The sequence below is a fragment of the Copadichromis virginalis genome, linkage group LG7 (assembly GCF_057382275.1).
Source record: "Copadichromis virginalis isolate Kocher_CV1m ecotype Utaka linkage group LG7, C_Virginalis_male_GT1.1, whole genome shotgun sequence".
Taxonomy (NCBI): Eukaryota; Metazoa; Chordata; class Actinopteri; order Cichliformes; family Cichlidae; genus Copadichromis; species Copadichromis virginalis.
This window is the reverse complement of record NC_140624.1, coordinates 52,097,202-52,116,145: the sequence shown is the minus strand read 5'-3', so window position 1 is coordinate 52,116,145 and position 18,944 is coordinate 52,097,202. Positions and strand designations below refer to the sequence as shown.

General features: G+C 39.8%; 1 protein-coding gene across 4 annotated transcripts in view; it reads left to right on the top strand.

Annotated features, from left to right (window-relative positions):
• The window catches only part of garnl3 (GTPase activating Rap/RanGAP domain like 3), a 79,288-nt gene that overhangs the window by 45,942 nt on the left and 14,402 nt on the right, over positions 1–18,944 (top strand). For 3 of the 4 annotated variants that reach the window (XM_085464117.1, XM_085464114.1, XM_085464116.1), the window contains exons 4-21: positions 871–970; positions 2,962–3,080; positions 5,069–5,133; positions 5,967–6,030; positions 6,195–6,221; positions 6,567–6,642; positions 8,156–8,254; positions 8,363–8,466; positions 11,209–11,317; positions 11,485–11,530; positions 11,617–11,723; positions 11,817–11,932; positions 12,365–12,487; positions 16,626–16,700; positions 16,914–17,028; positions 17,158–17,184; positions 17,305–17,409; positions 18,178–18,294. In XM_085464117.1, coding sequence (XP_085320243.1) covers positions 871–970; positions 2,962–3,080; positions 5,069–5,133; positions 5,967–6,030; positions 6,195–6,221; positions 6,567–6,642; positions 8,156–8,254; positions 8,363–8,466; positions 11,209–11,317; positions 11,485–11,530; positions 11,617–11,723; positions 11,817–11,932; positions 12,365–12,487; positions 16,626–16,700; positions 16,914–17,028; positions 17,158–17,184; positions 17,305–17,409; positions 18,178–18,294 — 1,594 coding nt within the window. The remainder of the gene's footprint in view (positions 1–870; positions 971–2,961; positions 3,081–5,068; positions 5,134–5,966; positions 6,031–6,194; positions 6,222–6,566; positions 6,643–8,155; positions 8,255–8,362; positions 8,467–11,208; positions 11,318–11,484; positions 11,531–11,616; positions 11,724–11,816; positions 11,933–12,364; positions 12,488–16,625; positions 16,701–16,913; positions 17,029–17,157; positions 17,185–17,304; positions 17,410–18,177; positions 18,295–18,944) is intronic. The other variant, XM_085464115.1, reaches the window with a different exon arrangement.

Genomic DNA, 18,944 nt, shown 5'->3' with positions numbered 1-18,944 from the left:
GTACAGGGATTTCAAAATTTTTTTTATCTCGTCTGTCTAGTGGGGTTTTTTGTGGGGAAAAAAAGATGAAATTTAAACATTTTTTTTCGCTTGTGGCAGGTCTTTATTTACCTCACCTGCTTAAACTGATCATATACGTCATTCCTTTTTTTGACAACTATAGTCATATTTTAGTCCCTTTTGAGTTAGTGCTTTAGCCTGTTTACACAGCCTCAACATTTCTTTTTATCTGTGTTTAATTAAATTCCTTTTATACTAAGCCATCCCATTTCTTATTAAGGCTTTAATTGTGAAACATTTGTTGTGGAAACATCAGGAAGATTTTTATGTGAAGAAATACATGCACATGTACATAAAATTATTTGTGGCTATGGCATTTGTCCTCTGTCAGCTGTATGTATGACAAGAGATAACTTGAGTGAGCAGAACAAACGCTGACCAGTACTGCGAATACAGTAGCTCCTGCATTTGCTGATCTTTGTTTCCTTTTTAAGTCAATTTCCAAGAATGCAGCAACAATGCATCTCTATCATGGGGCCGCCCTATTATGATTCACTGCCTCGATTTTGTCCAACATTTTGGTATTATTTAGGATGTGATGCAATCCGCAAAGACAAAGGTTCTCTTAATCTCAAACCTTAGTCCTCCCACATTTTTAAATTGAGAGCCATGATACAAGTAATAAACAGTTACATTATAGCTTGCTTTTGCTGTATCTGATTTCCTGCCCTGTAATATAATCAGTACTGTTTTATTGTGTAACAGTTTTCCACAATGAAGACTGCTGTGACTCAAGCTGTGACTATCATTATAACATTGTGGCATATGTTTGTGTGTGTGTGTGCGTGTGTGCGTGTGTGTTTGAAACAGACTTTGGACTACACTCCAGGAACCTGGAGGAGAACCGATGTCCATCTGGAGAATCCAGAGTACCACACCAGATGGTTCTTTAAATACTTTTTGGGAAAAGGTCAGTGCTTCTCTGCTGTGCTCTGTATAAAAAATACACTCACGCACAGAGCTAGCATGACATAGATCAAGAAATGCCTCCATATTTGGAAGCTTGTTATCAGCCTTGTCCTCATGCACCGCTTTTCATTCATCTAACCATATCCCCACTGAGAGTCTTAACTACACTCCAGCCCAATACGTCACCCAAGGAGAAAGCTCACTAAGGACATACAGTATCACTAGACAGACAACGCTGCACAAGATAGCACAATTAAAATTTTACCCTTAGCTTCTGAAATGAGACTGTGCAGCAACCTAGCAACTGTGAGAAGCTGTTAGGAATTATTTGTATTGGTCACCTGTCCTGCACCTTTTTCATAATTTCTCCACCCGCATTATTCCCACTCTGCATTACTTCCATAGTCTTAAAAGCTCATTGCTGAGGCTTCCCTGTAATGAGTTTAGTGAGGAAGATCAGCTGAGAGGTGAGGTAAAGAGCAGAGATATTTGTGAAGGAAAGTTAAGACAGGAAAACTATCAGCTATGGAATAACAGAATAAGAGGCATCTTTTTCCTCTTCTGGCCAGGGTCTAATCATACTATGGCACGGGCAGTTTAAAAATGAGCCACGTCGCAAGAAATTTGGCTCGACCTGTTTTGGACCGCAGCTGAGCCATCTGTGTCTCACAGCCCGGGCAGAGTCGACTGCATCGCACAAAACAACACATTATGAACTCGAGGCCAGCTACTTTAACACAAGCTTCCTGTTTGATGAAACACCCACAGTGGCACACATCTTACTGATAAGAATAAATCTTTCTGTGTCTGTTTCCCTGTTATACTCCATTAAATATGACAATAATTCTTGAGGCTGCTCAAAAAGAACGAGGCTCAGTAGTAAGCCAATAATTGGAACGCAGCTTCACGTTACTGCTTACCTTAAGCTTAAAAACATCACCAATTAGGAATAAACAGAGCTTATAACCAAATAGAATAAAAGAGACACACACACACACAGGAAAAGAAAGCATTAGCTGAGGTGAGGACGAAGAAAGAGGCAGCAGAGAACCTGCATCTAATTGGGTTTGGATGGCTGTTTGGCATTGTTTGGATATGTTACCCTGTCAACCAAAGAGGCAGAGACTCTGCTGCGATCTGTGTAACTCTAGGTTTTGAATGAAAGAAGAGAATTTAATGAAAGAAAAGGCAGGAAGGAAGACAAAAAATGAAAAAACATCAACAACAAAAAGACTAAAAACACAGATAAAACAGCAGAGAGATGACTGGGCCCCTACTATGACAGAAAAATCTAAATTTTTAACTTAAACTAATCAAAACTTTAACACCAGGAGAACCAGCCTGGAGGTGGAATAACATGGGTCAGTTCAAGTAGATAGCTTACTCTGTCCATCTGTCAAAGTCTTCTTGGATTTTATGAATCAAAGTCCCAGCGTCCCACTGTGTATGGCTGAAAAGCAGAATCTTGGATTTCAACCAGAGGACTGAGTAGCCATAGAACTTTCCAAAGCAGTTGATCAGAGTGTGGACTGACAGAAAGTGAGTTGTCAGATTAGTTAATAAAGAAGAATGTTATCTGCATATAAACTGAATTTTTGATTATGTAAATTTGTTGCTATACCTATGATGTCATCAGTCTGTCTTATGGCTGAGACAAGAAGTTCAATGAAAAGTGCCAGAAGAGATGATGATTATCCTTATCTCGTACCTCTGTTTAAATTGAATGGGTTGGATATTTGTCCATTAGTGATTACAGATGCTGTTGGAGTGTTGTGTTGTATAGGATTAGCTGTTTATGTAAGGACCAAATCCAAAATGTTATAGGAGGCAGAAATTTCCAGCTCAATTTATCATTTTTTTCCTGCATCTAGAGTAAAAATTATGGCAGGGCTTTGATTTAATATCCATTTTACTATTGTATAAGTTAATCAGTTGAATAATCTTGATCTCTTAATCTTAATCATATCTGTAAATGATCTCTGTCCACCATAGTCCACCAAAATTATGTGGGCACGGATGCAGAGAAGAATCCCTTCTACCTATCGGTGGTCCTCTCGGACCAGAACAACCAACGTGTTCCCCAGTACCGAGCCATCCTCTGGAGAAAGACGGTGAGTTCACTGTCTATGCACCTAGCAGCAGTAATTTTAAATGCGTCACATCTCTTAGACCTTCAGGATGAGTGTTGGGGAGTAACAGAATACATGTACCACCGTTACGTATTAAAAATACAAAATATGAGTAACTGTAGTCCGTTACAGTTACCGTTTAAAAAGGTGGTATTCAGAATACAGTTACTTTGTTGAAGTAACTGGATTACACAGCGGTCTTTTCCTGTTTCATATGTTAGGCTGTCCCCTCTCTATTTTTGGTAATTCCACGCCGGTGGAAACCCAAACAAAACCTGTGTCTCAATCTCTCGACCCATGTCACCCCTACTTGCGGCCCAAATAATGACGTGACGAAATATTTTCAAAAATTATTGTTCAAAAAATTATTTAATATGAATGCAATAGGCAGAGTGTTATTGGCATAGCCCTAAAGAATGTAGCCTCATGGACAGTGTAGCCCAGTAAGCTATTAAGACTCGACTTTACACCGTGTTCGTGTTTTCCTCCGAAACAATAAGTTCCGTTGCAGCAGCCTTTCAACGCCTCTCTCTGTCTCTCGCTGGCAAAGTTGACGCAGACAACAAAGTAAAGCTAGTTTTCGGCTACGAGCCCGACACAGAACTGACGTATTAGCCAGAGGTCCCTTTTGGAGCTGTGGGCCTGTTTTATATACACGCGGAATAGTTTTCTATACGAGATCGATCCAAAAAGTGCAGCCTTACCTAATGTCCACCTACTGTTACTCATTTTATATTAAGATTTAAAAATCTGGTTGGTATTAGTATGGCGAATAACCTTCAGTAATAGTAATAAATCACACAGCAATAGTACATTCATGTAGTTGTAAAAAGCTTGATAATATATTAAGTAATCCAAAGTATTCAGAATACGTTACTCTGATTGAGTAACGTAACGGAATACGTTACAAAATACATTTTGGGGCATGTATTCTGTAATCTGTAGTGGAATACATTTTAAAAGTAACCTTCCCAAAACTGTTCAGGATATATGCAATACTTTTTTTTCTGAGTAAAATGATATATAAGGTTTTATATTTTTGCAGGTATCATTAATTGAAAGCATTTTCAGCAAACTGTATCATATGACATGACTGCATTTCATTGTATTGTAAGCAGTTTCTCACTGTTGGACCGATAAATGCTGAGATACTTTTCAATAGTTTCATCAAATAGCTGCAGCCCAATGACATGATCAACAAAAAAATCATCATGTGTAATCTTAAAGAATAATTCACAAACATTTATTCTCTTTAAAATCTTAATCTTTAAAGCAAGTTAGATAAATGTAGCGGCAGTCGTGGAGTCTACATTCCCATAAAATATAAAGTCTCCAACTAAAAGTGCAGGTATTAAAAGTTTTAGCACACTGGTGCAAAGATTAATCCTGAACACAGACATTTTCTGCTTAATTAAACAGTTGTGGGAGGTGTGTTTTTTGTTCCTCAGATCTAAACACGGAAAAGCACAAAATGTGCAAAGTCCCTTAAAAATAGTCTTTAAGGCACTATGCTACTCCACTTTTGAGTCACCGTTTGTGTAGGTGTGTGTGTGTGTGTGTGTTAGAGAGAGATGCATGATTATTATGGTGTGCATCTAGTTCTGTGATTCAGTTTCATGACCAAGATAGCTTGGATCTAATTTTGCCCTCCAGCCTCGTCTGGAACCTGATTAGGGTGATGCACCTCCGCTGCCTGATCACATTGATTTATGTTGTTTCTGTCAGACTCTAACTGGTACAGGATGTTGTTGTTGAACAGAACAACTTTGTCTTCTCTTGAATTGCTTCTGTTTAATCTTTTAAGTCCTCTGTAATTATTCTGCGAGTAGTTGAAAAATCTCTTTTGTGGTCTGAATTTCTAAATACACACACCAAAAAATGTACTAATTATTTCCAAAATGAACAGATGTATAAAACCCACTATGTTATAATATGATAATCACTGATCTGTGTCACTCTTGTTCACACAGGGGACTCTGAAGATTTCCCTTCCCTACAGCCCAACAAAAACACTATCAGTCAAGTCCATACTAAGGTGAGACGTGCAGCTCAGACCTTGTAGTCACTACTCTTTATGCCCTCTTTCCAATGCATGAATGAGATTTTATATTGTTGTTTTCTCATTCTACAGTTCAGATGTAATTATTTGCATTGCACAATCTAACTGAACTTAGAACAAAAGAAACATTCAAATCAAATCAAATCACAGCAATACAAGGTAAAGATCTACAGCAGTAGAGAAATAACCCCAACAGATGACCCCCTATGTGCAAGCACTCGGTGACAGTGGGAAGGAAAAACTCCCTTTTAACAGAAACCTGCAGCAGATGGTTGAGGGGGAGGAAGACAGGGAAAATACACACTGTGGAAGAGAGCCGGAGTTTGACGTGAACTAATGATTAAATGTAAAGCAGTCTATAAACAGACAGAGAGTAAAAAAATGTGAGAGAAGAAAAAACAATCAGTGCATAATGGGAAGCTCCAAGCAGCCTAGGCCTAGTGCCGCATAACTAAGTTAAAGTTTTAAGCCTAATCTTAAAAGTAAAGGGGCTGTCCGTGTCCTCTAGCCAAAGTGGGAGCTGGTTCCACAGAAGAGAGACCTGAACGCTGCATCAGTGACTGGTAACAAGATATTAAAATATGTAGAAAACAGAAGGTTTGAGATTTTAAATTACTCAAGGCTAAGTTGCTGCACAAACTCTAAATGAATACAAATGGTTCAAGCTAGATGGGAAATCCCCTGTATCAGGTTTTAATGAGTGTTAACCTTTGGGCTGTTTGTCTTTCGTCAACACTAAACACTTGGGGTTTTTATCTCTGTTTCTTCCACTCCTCCTTTTTCTGCCGCTCCTGCTTCTGCCTGTACAGTGCAATGAACATGGACAGGTTTGAGAAAGGCCCCAGGGAAATCCTCAACCCAGAGATTCAGAAGGTGAGAATGACACCAGCACAACGGCAGGCTCTTAATGAAATATAGCACCGACCCATTTCATGCCAACCCGGATCAGCAACATCTAAACTTCATAATGTCCTTAGGCTGTGTCATCTCTAGCTGTAGTGCTGGTCAGTGACAGTTGTTGTGTCCTCTTTCCCCAGGACCTGTTGGTGTTGGAGGAACAGGAGGTATGAATATGATATGTTTTTCATGGGATAAGTTAGCATGTCTGCAGTAATCCTGGAATTTTCTGTCATTAATGCAGTTTGATTTTCTTTTTTCTAGTGTTCTGCATGTTTGAGTCTATATGCTTTTATATGCTGAAATGGTTGCATGTGTACAACTACAATTGTTCTTTCAAGTGTTATGCAGATTAATATTTTTCTTTCTTGGTCATCAGTATTTAGCCTTTCTTGTTACCTTTTGTGGATCTTTTGTTTAATCTATTACATGTTATTTTACATTTCTTTAAAAAAAAAACGTAGAATTTATTTTGAATTGTTAATCTCTAATCTAACTCAATTTTCTTTTAGGGTTCTGTCAATTTTAAGTTTGGTGTGCTGTATGCCAAAGATGGACAGCTCACAGATGACGAGATGTTTAGTAATGGTAAATTCTGCTATGCTCATTTATTATTTAGTGTTCGAATTAAAGACTGTATATTAAAAAGGACAGTCACTGTGACATCAACCATTTATGAGTGTATTATCATGTTGAAGCTTAATATGAACAATTAGGTTGCTGCCATCTTTGGGCATCATCATTTTTGGTCACTAGCGCTAGCTTGTTTAGCCCTTAAACGCCGATGGGAGTGCCCTTAATTCCATTTGCGTAACTATTTTTAAATCCCGGTAGACCCACAATCAAATAAGATGAGGCATTTTGACATGAAAACAGAGGAGTTTACTTACATATCATGCATTCAACTTGTCCCTGGCCGCAGTCTCCTTCTACTAATGGGTTTGCAAAATAGCGTCAGAAGAAATCCAGACACACGCTTTGCGGATCTGATCAACTTTCCATTGCACTTCCTATGCTGGAATAAACATCATCACATTATCAGCATGAACTAACACGTCTGCGATTTACTGCGAAAACCAGAAATTATGTCATTTTTGCAGGAATTTTTCTTTTTTTTTTTTCAGGGTCATTTTAAGATCCGCTAGTGATAATGAAAGTTATGTTTGACTTTGTGCCTTTTTTACACTTAGAACTTTGATTTCACTGTTGGAAATAGTTTTACAGAAGAGGATTAGGGCTACCGAAAGAAAAAAAAAGTGGGCAAGTACTTTTTTGACATTAAAGTCAGACTTCTGAGAAAAAAATAATTCTGATGAAAAAGTTAGAATTCTGACTTTTTCATCAGAATTATTTTTTCTCAGAATTCTGGAAAAGAAGAAAAAGAAAGACTTGCCCACTTTTTTTCCAGTGGTCCTAATCTTCTTCCGTATAGTTTATTTTGATGCACATGCAGGGTTTCTTTGCACATTAATATCTATTTTTGTTTTTGTTGCAGTTTATAAAAAATGTAAAACTGAAATTATGAAGTCCGAATGAATTTCCTGTGGTTGAAAACTATTTCATTCAACTTTCTTTGCATTTAAAATTTCGAGGGCTACACCTTTGATATTTCTGTAACTAGAAAAATGCGTAAGCAAAACAAAACCGATTTTCAATTTTTTTGTAGTTTATTAGAGTTTTTAGTAATTTATGTAGTTACTATGGACTTGATACATACATATTATTCAAATTTGGGATATAACGGTTGTATTGATCATAGCAACTTGCATGCATAGCAATGCTCTTAAAAAAGGCACTACAGCATGTAAAAATATAGAAAACATAAAGTAAGCTCTGATGGCCTTGTTAAAGGATAGGCTTAAAACAGTTAGCAAGATGACAAGACTTTCTATAACCTCATTAATGTTACTAACCAAGCTAGCTTTTTCACCTTGTTTACAGTTTTCATGTTAAGCTAAGCTAAACTAAGCTTAGCATATAAACTTAAGAGTGGCGTAGATCTGGTCACCAAAAGTGTACTTTTTCCAAAATGTCAAATTAAAATAAAAAACACTACATACCACAATAGAGGATATCTGCTTAGTGACTTGTGTTGTTGCAGAGACGGGAAGTGAGAACTTCGACAAGTTTCTCAGTCTGCTGGGTGATACCATTACACTGCAGGGATGGGCAGGTTACCGAGGAGGGTTAGACACCAAGAGTAAGAATGTGCACCGTTTGATCACATAACAAAACATCACATTCAAAAGGAGGCCATCCATTAAGGTTTTTTTTTCTCTGTGTTATGTTATACTGTTTTTGTCTGCAGATGACACTACAGGAATTAAGTCCATCTACACAGTGTATCAAGGTCATGAGCTCATGTTCCACGTCTCCACGATGTTACCCTACTCTAAAGAGAACAAACAGCAGGTGCGTTACAAGTGTGGTTGTACACATTTGGTCTCTGTTTTTTTGTAACACTTTTAGTGTTTTCTCGATTTCATATATTTTTACATCGTTGTTTTTTTTACAGTCAGCCACTATGTCTCTCCGGATCATTGGTCTAGATCAGGGGGTGGGCAATTCCAGGCCTCGAGGGCCGGTGTCCTGCAGGTTTTAGATATCACCCTGGGTCAACACACCTGAATCACATGATTACTTCATTACCAGGCCTCTGGAGAACTTCAGGACATGTTAAGGAGCTAATTTAGCCATTTAAATCAGCTGTGTTGGTTTAAGGACACATCTAAAACCTGCAGGGACACCGGTCCTCGAGGCCTGGAGTTGCCCACCCCCTGGTCTAGATGAAATATTGTAGTATGGATACATGAGATAAGCATTTGTACAAACATTCATGATGTTCAGAAGAATCATTCTAATAGTTTTGGTAAAACCTTGAAATTGTGGTTTTCCGTGAAATATCTTTTTTAGATTTTTAGCCAACATCAGCTGATGGCTCCTGATACCCTGCCCCATTCTGCGCTGGGGTCTTAATGATCTCTTTCCCCACCTCTGACTTTATATGTGTTAGACCACCAGTCATAAAACCAACAAAACACAAATATTTTAAAAATCTGTCAAAAACACCTTTATTTATTAGACAGTTAACAAACTGAATCCATGCACCATTTCAGCCAGCCCACTGGCTTTCTCTCAGAAGTTGGAAGTTAGTTAAGCTTTAAATTCAACCACAATAGCTCATGTTTCCATTCAGGAATGCAAGTAACTGACTGTAATTTGGCATCTTAATCAAAAAACACTAATCTCCTATACTATTTTACCTGTTTTTTATGTAAAACGGTACATTTCAAAATTCATCAATAACAACAATAATTATAGTTTAGCATTAAAAATATAATTTTGATTACAGAGCTTACTCAAACTGATGCATTAACCATTACACAAACAAATAAAAGAAAAGAAAAATGGTAATGACCAGTTCAATCACTTAAGGCAGCTGTGACATAAACCTGACATTGCACTCTGAAGGCTGGGAAGCCATACACAGCTACTGTCTGTAGCACGTCTCATTAAATACTGCAATCATACAAAAGTGACAAAAATACCAGGAGACTGACAACACTGTTGTTCAGTACTCCTTTCAATGTCTATTTCTGTATCTTTATGTATACAGTTGTTATGTATGCATAAGGGAGTGCTGTGGCATGAATGCAGTAGAATCCTGTTAATATAGGAGGAGAAGAATAAAAAGAAATGGGCATCGTTGCCTCCTTCTGTAATCCCAGGTTGTTTTAGGTATGACTTCAAAGGGCTGCTGCTTAGCAAATCTGACACATCTTGAGATATTCACTCTGGCAGTGATTAATAAGGAATAGTCTGTGCCTGTAGTGCATGTGGGTGCATGACTGAGAAGAGCTCCAGTCACACTCTATATCACACCTTAGTGTTGGTGTAATGTAAAGTCAGATTGTTTTAACTGGTGAAGGTGTTGTGTTAATCATATACAGCAATACTTCTGTATTGTTTGATATGAAAGAAATATATTTTTACTGGTAATGGGACCACGAGAGTTTCAGACTAGACTTTGGGCATTTTTACATGATTGTATAGGTTTAAAATCTGACATTTTGGCTTAGTTTTAGTCCTGGAAGAAAAGAAACTCAGTAAATTTTAATAGATGATCAGTGAATTAAGGACAAACACACTGCATGACACAAAGTGCATGCATTTGTGTGGTCTCAAAAACACTGGTTGTCACGGTGTGGCATGGCACACCGTGGAAGGAGTGGGGAAGGAGGACCCAGGCGCGGTGCTCTATGTATAGACAGTGTTTATTTACAAAGTGAAACAACGTAACAATAAATCCCCGTGTTCTCCCAGACTCCAGTGTCGTGTCTCCCCGTGAATAGTCCGTGTTTCTGTGCTCTCTCCGCTCCCGTGTCAGCACCCCCCGGTGCTCGCTGCTCTCGTGTCTTCCACGCTGCTCCTGCGGGAAACATAAGACGCAGCCGTCAGGACACATACAACTGCGGGCATGCACACACACTAACTCAATAACAGGACGACTAACGTGGAGTCTCATGCAATGATCCCGCGTCGGTGGGAGCTCCAAGACTCTCCTAAGTAGCTCCCCCGACGAGCCCTGATCAGTGGCAGGTGTGTGGCTTCGGGTGTGGCCAGTCCTTCCACAGGGCCACACCCCTCAGGCCTGCAGGTGGCTGAGCTCCATCCTCCAAGCATACCCGCAGACGTACACACACACACACACACACACACACACACACACACACACACACACACACACACACACACACACACACACACACATCTACAAGCATGGAGAAGAGCAGCAGCAACACCAAAATACATATAATAATAATAATAATAATAATAATAATAAATAACTGCTCAGGGATCCTGGGTCGCCCAGTCCCAAGACCCTGACACTGGTAAAGTATTTGGGTTGCTGATTTGGCCTAGCAAATCATAGGAATAATGTTTCTATAGCTCCAGAACCTGCCCAATAACTACCATGTTTCAAAGTCAAAGAATTCATTGGTCATCATCTGTACATGCAGTTCTGTATTGCCATTTATTAAAATAACAATTATTGGTAGATAATTCCTGTGACACATAAATTGCAGGGTGCCGAGGTTAATTTGCCGTGTTTTTCCTTATCTCGGTGTCTCTCTTGTTCATCTATTCTGTCAGGTGGAGAGAAAGAGGCACATTGGAAATGACATTGTTACCATAGTATTCCAGGAAGGCGATGATGCCTCGTCATCCTTCAAGCCGTCTATGATCCGATCACACTTCACCCGTATCCTTCACATGGACAGCGACTGTCACAGAGATTAAGTGGTAGCCAACAACATGAGCCATGTTTACACCAGCTTGAGATAATGAAGTCACATCCACATCAGAGCAGTGGAACTGTATGTGTTTGACTGTATGTGGTTTAATTGTTTCCTTTACTTTCACATCTAGATATTTTTGCATTAGTTAGGTACAATAGCCAGAATGACAGTTACAGGTGAGTGTGTTTGGTTTACAGAAGAGTCGATGAAGTTACTTGATCTGCGGCTCTTTACGATCTCATGTGTGTGCTCTCTGCCGCAGGTTAAAGATCTTCTCAGAGGAAAGCGTTCCACTGTTTGGACCCCCTCTCCCATCCCCGCCTGTATTTACCGATCACCAAGAATTCAGGGACTTTTTATTAGTCAAATGTATGAAAGTGTTCAAAAAAAGTTCATCAGATATGCTGACATCTTTGCGTCCCCTCTGTCTCCCTTACACTGATCTTCCCTCATTTCCTTCAGTAATCAATGGAGAGAAAGCCACACTGGAGACACCGACGTTTGCCCAGAAGCGTCAGCGGACCCTCGACATGCTGATCCGCTCGCTCTATCAAGACCTCATGCCTGACCTGCACAAGGTACAGCAGCGTTTCCGCCCACGACTCTGCTGCAGAGACCTGTTGTTGTACTTTTTTTTGCCATCAATCCACTCTTCTCCTCCTGACTCCTCCTTGTCACTTCAGTCACTTGCAGCGACTGGAGTCGCTGCTGATTTGTCCTCTGCTGTATTCCACTGCAGCCTCCGCATACTGCACCACACTCCACTGGATTCTGCTGCAATGCTGACTTTCTCAGCAGGGCTCTCTCTCCTCACATCACTTTAGTTCTTATATCTGTTGTTTTTTCCCCTCCTTTCACTGTTGCTCCTAATACAGCTTAGTTCAAGCAGTGCACTGTTCACTCTTGCTGTTCTCACTTCACTTCTAAGACCCTTGTTGCTTTTCTTTTTCTCTCTCCGTGTGGCTGCGTGTGTGCGCGCATGTGTCACATTTTGTGCGTTCCATGTTTAGGTTCCCTTTTCTCCCCAGAACATGTTAAACAGACGGTCCTTCAGCGATGTGTTGCCCGAGTCTCCAAAGTCGGCACGTAAGAAGGAGGAGGCACGCCAGGCTGAGTTTGTCAGAATAGGGCAGGTAACTAAGTACTGAGCACACAAAGACATGTAAAATAGCCTCATGTGTTCTGTGAGAAACTCCAAAGAGCAATTCTGTGCAAGTCTTAAGCCACCTCTCATTTTCATTCATTTTGCTATGGGAGAAAGGTGCAACAGTTTATTGAAATATGTGCAAACATATATGGAAATACAGCATATATAAGGTAAAAACATAGTTTGTACAAATTTAATGAGCTTGAAAGTCAATATTTGGTATGACTACTTTCAGTCTGAACTCTCTCAGGCGGTCCTCAGGAACAGTTCTCCAGGCTTGCTAAAAGCCATTCAGAGCTCTTATTTGGACATCGGCTGCCTTTCCTCTGTTAAGGTGATCCCACACTGTTTCACTAATGTGGATTTCCCCTGACCTCCTGCGTACATATTCACATGTACAGAATTGAACCAAAAGTTTCAAATGCGGATACATCGGTTGCCACTGATTTGTGGTCCAGTTCTTGTGTTATTTGACATAAATAGAGGGAGGGCCTGAAGAGATGTATCTGCTGTAGATAGATTTTAGGTCTGGCACTTCTTTTGTCCTCCACTTATCCAGTTTCCTCAGATGTTTTAAGAACAAACTGCACACCATGCCAAGAGTTTGGCTAATAGTTATTTGGGAATCACCTTGTTGTTGCAAAAATGCTATTTTATGCCTGTCAGACTGTGTTATCATTAACATTTTTGTAGATTCACTGAAGAAGTAGTCTGAAAATAGTCAGGTAAAAGGACAAAACTGAAAAGGAGAGAAAAAGCTGCCAATGTCCAAAGAAAAGCTTTGAAAGATGTTCAGAAAGACTAAAGAGCCATTGCTCAGCTCCATATACAGTATAGAAATCGTGGTATAGTGTTGTAGAAATGACATTGCAGACCTTGAACAAGTCATAGTATTTTTTTTACATGATTATTGTTCACAAAATCCTTTTTTTGATCAGCTTCTATTGTAGTGAACACTTCAGACTTAAGCTGTAATCAGAGGCTTAATTCAGAAAGAGGAACAAATTGCTGAAAAACATCATTGAGCTTTATACAGCCCTATACACTCCATTTCTCCATATTTGGGCTTTTTTGGTGGGGGCGTATTTACTTTATGGGTCATGTATTTTTGATGTAATTTCCAGGAAACTTTCTAAATGATTTAGCTACTCAAAGAAATTAAAAAGGGTGTTAAAATTTGTCCTACTCATAAGAGAAAAAAGTGCTTCCACAGTTACCAGCTTCTTCTGTTTGATGTTTTAAGAAGAAAAGTAATAATTTGTAAGGCAAGTGAAAAGTAAATGCTAATCGGAGTTGCCTGGGAAGTCAAACAATAATCCTAAACTTAACAGAAAAGGTACCCGAGTCACTTCAGTCTGGTCTTTAGAAATGAAACTGCCTAGCATGGGTTAGTGTATTTCGCTCTATTCTCTTTGTTTCCCTCTAAAAATGCAGATGTAATGAGTGCTGCCTACCACTGCAGGAGAAACTACCCTCTCTCAGTCATTAATGAGGAAGCTCTTTGTACTGATTGGGTTTCAAAGGCTGAATGAACTGAACACCTGCTTGCAGGAGGATAAAGAAGGAATAATAATCTAAGAAGGTCACTGTGTGGCTGATATACCTGATATAATCATACTGGGAAAAAACCTTACAAAGCTCCATACATGGCAATGAACCCGGATGACCATTTTTTGTGGGAGGCTGGGAGATAGTGGGTATTTTTGATGTGATCACTCATACAGTTTCAGAGTAATGTGACTGTCAGCATGAGTTAAATTATAATAAATCAATAATTGCCCTCATAAACCGAATACATCAATAATTTTACTACAATTTGTTCTTTCTTTTTTTTTTTTTTTGATCAACTTGAAAATCTATCCAAAGTCCAAAGGTTTGAACTGAGTAGTACTAATAATGCCTTCATCGTCACTCATTGTTTTATAATAGTCTATATGAGCCTTAAAAACTAGACACTAGTTATAACAGCTGTACCCTGTAGAAAAAACCTGTTGGAGGAAATTAGTTTTTAAAGTCAAAACCATTTATAGTCGACTCTAAACGAGCAGCTGTTTATTAATCTTAGTAATTCTCTCTTTTTCTCTTTGTTGTCCTTGTTTCCTTTTCTTTACGTAACTGTTCTATCTCGTTTCTACTGTTCTCGACTTATAAATACAAAGCTTAGGTATCGACGTGCTCTTCTATAAAGCATTAAAACAGTGGAAGACTAACATCTTCGGTCATTGATTGTTCAGTTATTTTAGGGACAAGCCATTTGTCAGCTAAACTGACTCACAGTGGGGTCAGTCACTGTGTTGTGCACGTCGTACACAGTGATGTCATGTTCCCCATTAATGTCTCATAAATCTGAATATGATTTCTCATGGATCTGTTCTGAAGGATGCTTTAGTATGCTGTATGGCTAAGCCACCGCAGTGGTGGTTTGTATTGATCTCATCATCTCCAGATTGCCTGTTTATGCAGGCATGGTAATGCTTTGTGCAGCTTGGATTGGCACTTTCAGTCAGATGGTTGCAGCTTGCACATTTGTACGAACTGTGTTTGAATTCTGAAACGGCTTTAACCTTTGATGCATTATGACTTTTCTTTTTGTACAGTCACCTTCTTGAGCCGTCACAGATCTCAGAACCTAAATAAGCATGAAAAACAAGCAATGTCAGTCCAAATAGCAGTAATAGAAAACAGCATGCGTATTTCAGCAAGTTAGGGCTCATTTATCTTGCGCAAGGTCCACGAGTGTGAAAGCGTTATTTAAATAACAGATAAATACCGTAAAATGCAATTTCCTCCACAGAGAATGACTGTGATAGATGCTAGCTCATTGGCAAGCTACCTGTTTACAGCTACATGATGGAGCCCAAAAGATAGAAAAATACATACCAGTTCATCAAGGCCTCATAATAGCCACATATAACATCAAAATATATGTTTAAAAAATGCCCCTTTAGTAGCACATAGATTGATCCTGTTTATTGAAAGAACTCAAACCCAGTGGCTGAAAAAGAACTACTTAACTCTTTACCCCTAGATACTAGGGCTGCGCGATTTTGCATGAAATGGCACTGTGTAGCGTTTGTCTAGGGTGTTGTTCATTTTCCTAAATCCCTCGTTTTGCACAGTATTGATGGGAGCCATATCTTTGGTCAGGTGATAAGTGATAGCCTCCGTAATTTCTTTGTGCCTGCGGGAGTTCGACGTGTATAGGGAAGCGCTGTATAAGGTTCCCGTTATTGATGTTTGGGTGGTTGACCGGGACGGATTTTCTCCTGTCACTTTCTCGTCATCCCTGACGTGCTCTCCGTTGTTTTTTCCCTGCCAATTTTAGCATCACACGGCACAGCTTCTGTATCACGTGGTATAAGGCTCCGCCCTTGTCATTTGTTGAGCAGGAAGAGTGAGCGCTTGTTTTCATGCAGATTACGTCCCGGATCAAAATGCGGTACAATCGTCATCTTTTTTTTAAAAATCGTTGTCATTTGGAAATGAGATCGCACATAAGTATGAATCGAGATCGCGATTTTCTAACGATTAATCGTGCAGCCCTACTAGATACCCTGTTAGAAGCAACCCTCTGATTGGTTCATGTCATATTTCAGCCTGCCTATTGAACAACATGAGTGGATGTGCATCAGAAATGAGTGAGGATGGTCTCTATTCATGCAGGTACCCTTGGGAAATCCATTTATTCTAATGGTCATTGAACCGCATCTTTATTGATATTTACTAAGGCGTCAAAACTTGCCATTAATGATGCAGGGTAGATCGTCAGATCATCTTAATGGGGAAAAGAGTTCAAGAAACAGAAATATCTCAAAAAATGTCTATATTTGTGTAGGTCTGAACTTTATTCTTCATTCTGTCCTGCCTCATTTGAGGTTGGAAAATACAGAGTAACTATAACTCTGTTTATAAAAGAAATCATCGTTACCTCTAACAACCACAGCGGTAAAATGCCACCTTCTCATCGTGGCAACAGCGTTAATTTTATGCTAACATTAGCTACATGGGAGCAAATCTTGATTTCAGATGTCAGACACTGTGGTGATGCAAGACTTCAGACTTCCATCAGTGCAGAATTCAGAGGTGTACGCCGTGTGTCATATCTGATGCCGTTTCTTCCCCAGGCCCTCAAGCTGAAGACCATAGTGAGAGGCGATGCGCCAACTAGCCTCGTCACCACAGGCTTGTGCAGAAAAGAGGTGAGGCTCACATCTTTAAAGCGTCTCACCGCCTTGATCTTAATACTTGAAAGAACCTTTGAATTTTTTGCCGTTACAAAACAACTTCATGTTTGAAATGTTTAAAAAGCACTTAATGAACCCGGGGGGGTTAAATTTATGATTTATTTGTAGTCCTATCAAACCAAGTGAATATTAATCCTATTGTGCGCTGTATCAATATGTGTGTTGCAGCCATGGGAGTCCCAGTTGTTCTGCAGCACATTCCCCTATGATATCGTGTGCGCTGACTCCTGGGGTCAGTCAGTGCTGGTTGCCACAGACGCAGCAGGGGTCATGCTGCTCGATGGTGAGGTCACTAATCAATACCCCCTGTGCCATCTAAATTAAAGCACCCATGCATAATTGTTCAATACTCAGCAGAATGTCGAGAGCAGCAGCTAACATGATGATGGTAATGATGTTGTCCCTCTTTCAGGCCCTGATCCAGCAGGGTTAGGCATTGGTGAGTGACACAATCAATATTTTCTTATTTAAATGCTCTTTCTTTTTTTAATCCCTACTTGGGGCGGGGATTTTTCAATTTAATTTTCTTTAATCATGTGATTTTTGACTTGTCTTTCAGAGCCACAGAGCCTTCCCCCAGTGCACGTGTTCGACAGAACCATGGTGGTGAAGCAGATGCACGTTCTCGAGCCTCAGGACCTGCTTATCACCCGCACTGACAAAGGTAGGCTTAGACCACTGGGAGGATACTGCTAAGCACTGCCTCCCTGCACATCAGAGATCTCCTGTCATCCTTTGAAATCCTCTTTTTGATTCACAGTACTATTTGGAGCAGATTGTCTTTATGTTTGTTCTTTTTCTTCGCCTTACATTTCATCTGTCTTTTCCTGTGTACGTTAGTGTGTACACGTTTGCCCACCTCCACTGGTCCGGTGAAAACATCGATCCATCGCCGAGATTTAAGGAAGCTGACCTGCACAGAACGAGTCCCTAAAGGGGTTCTGTGTGCATGTGTATACAAAAGAGTGTCTGTTTGTCTGAAGAACCACATAGACTGTGAGAGTGCAGGGGGTTATAAAGTACTAAGAGATATCCAGACAGGCAGACAGATAAAATTAAACACAGAGGGTGACTAAGATTTAAAGGACACACAAGTAGTTCAACCGAGATGTGGCTGTGTACTAACAAACAGCAGTTGGACTTGTCTGATGTTTGCTTTAACTGAAAGAATGTAAATGGTTGATCTGCAGATGATAAGCAAGTAGGGATCGTCCAGGTTTGATAGTCATTATGCGATGGCAGGCATTTGTCACGACTGTGTGTGGGCTTTGATGAAGCTTCTGCGAGTGCGCCAGCTTTAAGAAGCCTTCTAGTAATCCTCCTGCAATACCACGCCATTGCATGGCCGTGGGAGGATGCTAAATAAGAGCTAGCAAATTGAGGGTAGCCTTCGTGCAGAAAAAAACAGAAGAGCTTTTTGTTTTGTTTCCAGGAAAGGATGCTCGGCTTTATGTGTTCAGACTCAGCACGATCAAGAAAGGCCTGGAGGAGAGGCAACTAATCAGGGGCAAGTGCGACAGCCGGGAAAACAAACTGGAGAAAACGAAAGGTAACGCACAGGATCTGCAAGAATATGCACACAGTTGCACAGAATGCAAAACAATCCTCACAGTGAAAAAGGTAAATACACTTATGCAAGATAGAAAAATCTGCTTGAATTTGACAGAAGTTGAAAGCATCAGATAGTTCCCCATCCGAACACCTGTGATAAATTTTTCCCCCTGTTAATACCTTTAGGTTTATTTGAGGATAATATGAGACTACAAAATTGCTCTTTTTGTCAGCATCCTTCAACAGCAGCTCTAGTGTGAAATAGACATGCATGCTTAAATTCAAGCCATCATAAAAATAAATGTAAAAACATTTAAAGAGACATTTCCAAGACATTTAAATGTTGATACATATCAGCTACCTAGCTTAATCGTTTCTGGCATAAAAGGAGCCTGAAATGTACTTCATACATTGGTCATTCACGACTCCTTGGCTTTAAATCTATTATTTCCCCCTGCTGGTAATGCAACTTAAGCATGTGGTGGATTAGTGTGTCTGTTACCCCTTAAGGTGCTTTAAATTGTAAGGTCAAGATGCTAAAATAACACAAGAGAAAATCCCAATAATCAGGCAACCCACTGTAAGCAAGCATTCGGCGACAGTGGGAAGGAAAAACTCCCTTTTAAGAGGAAGTAACCTCCGGCAGAA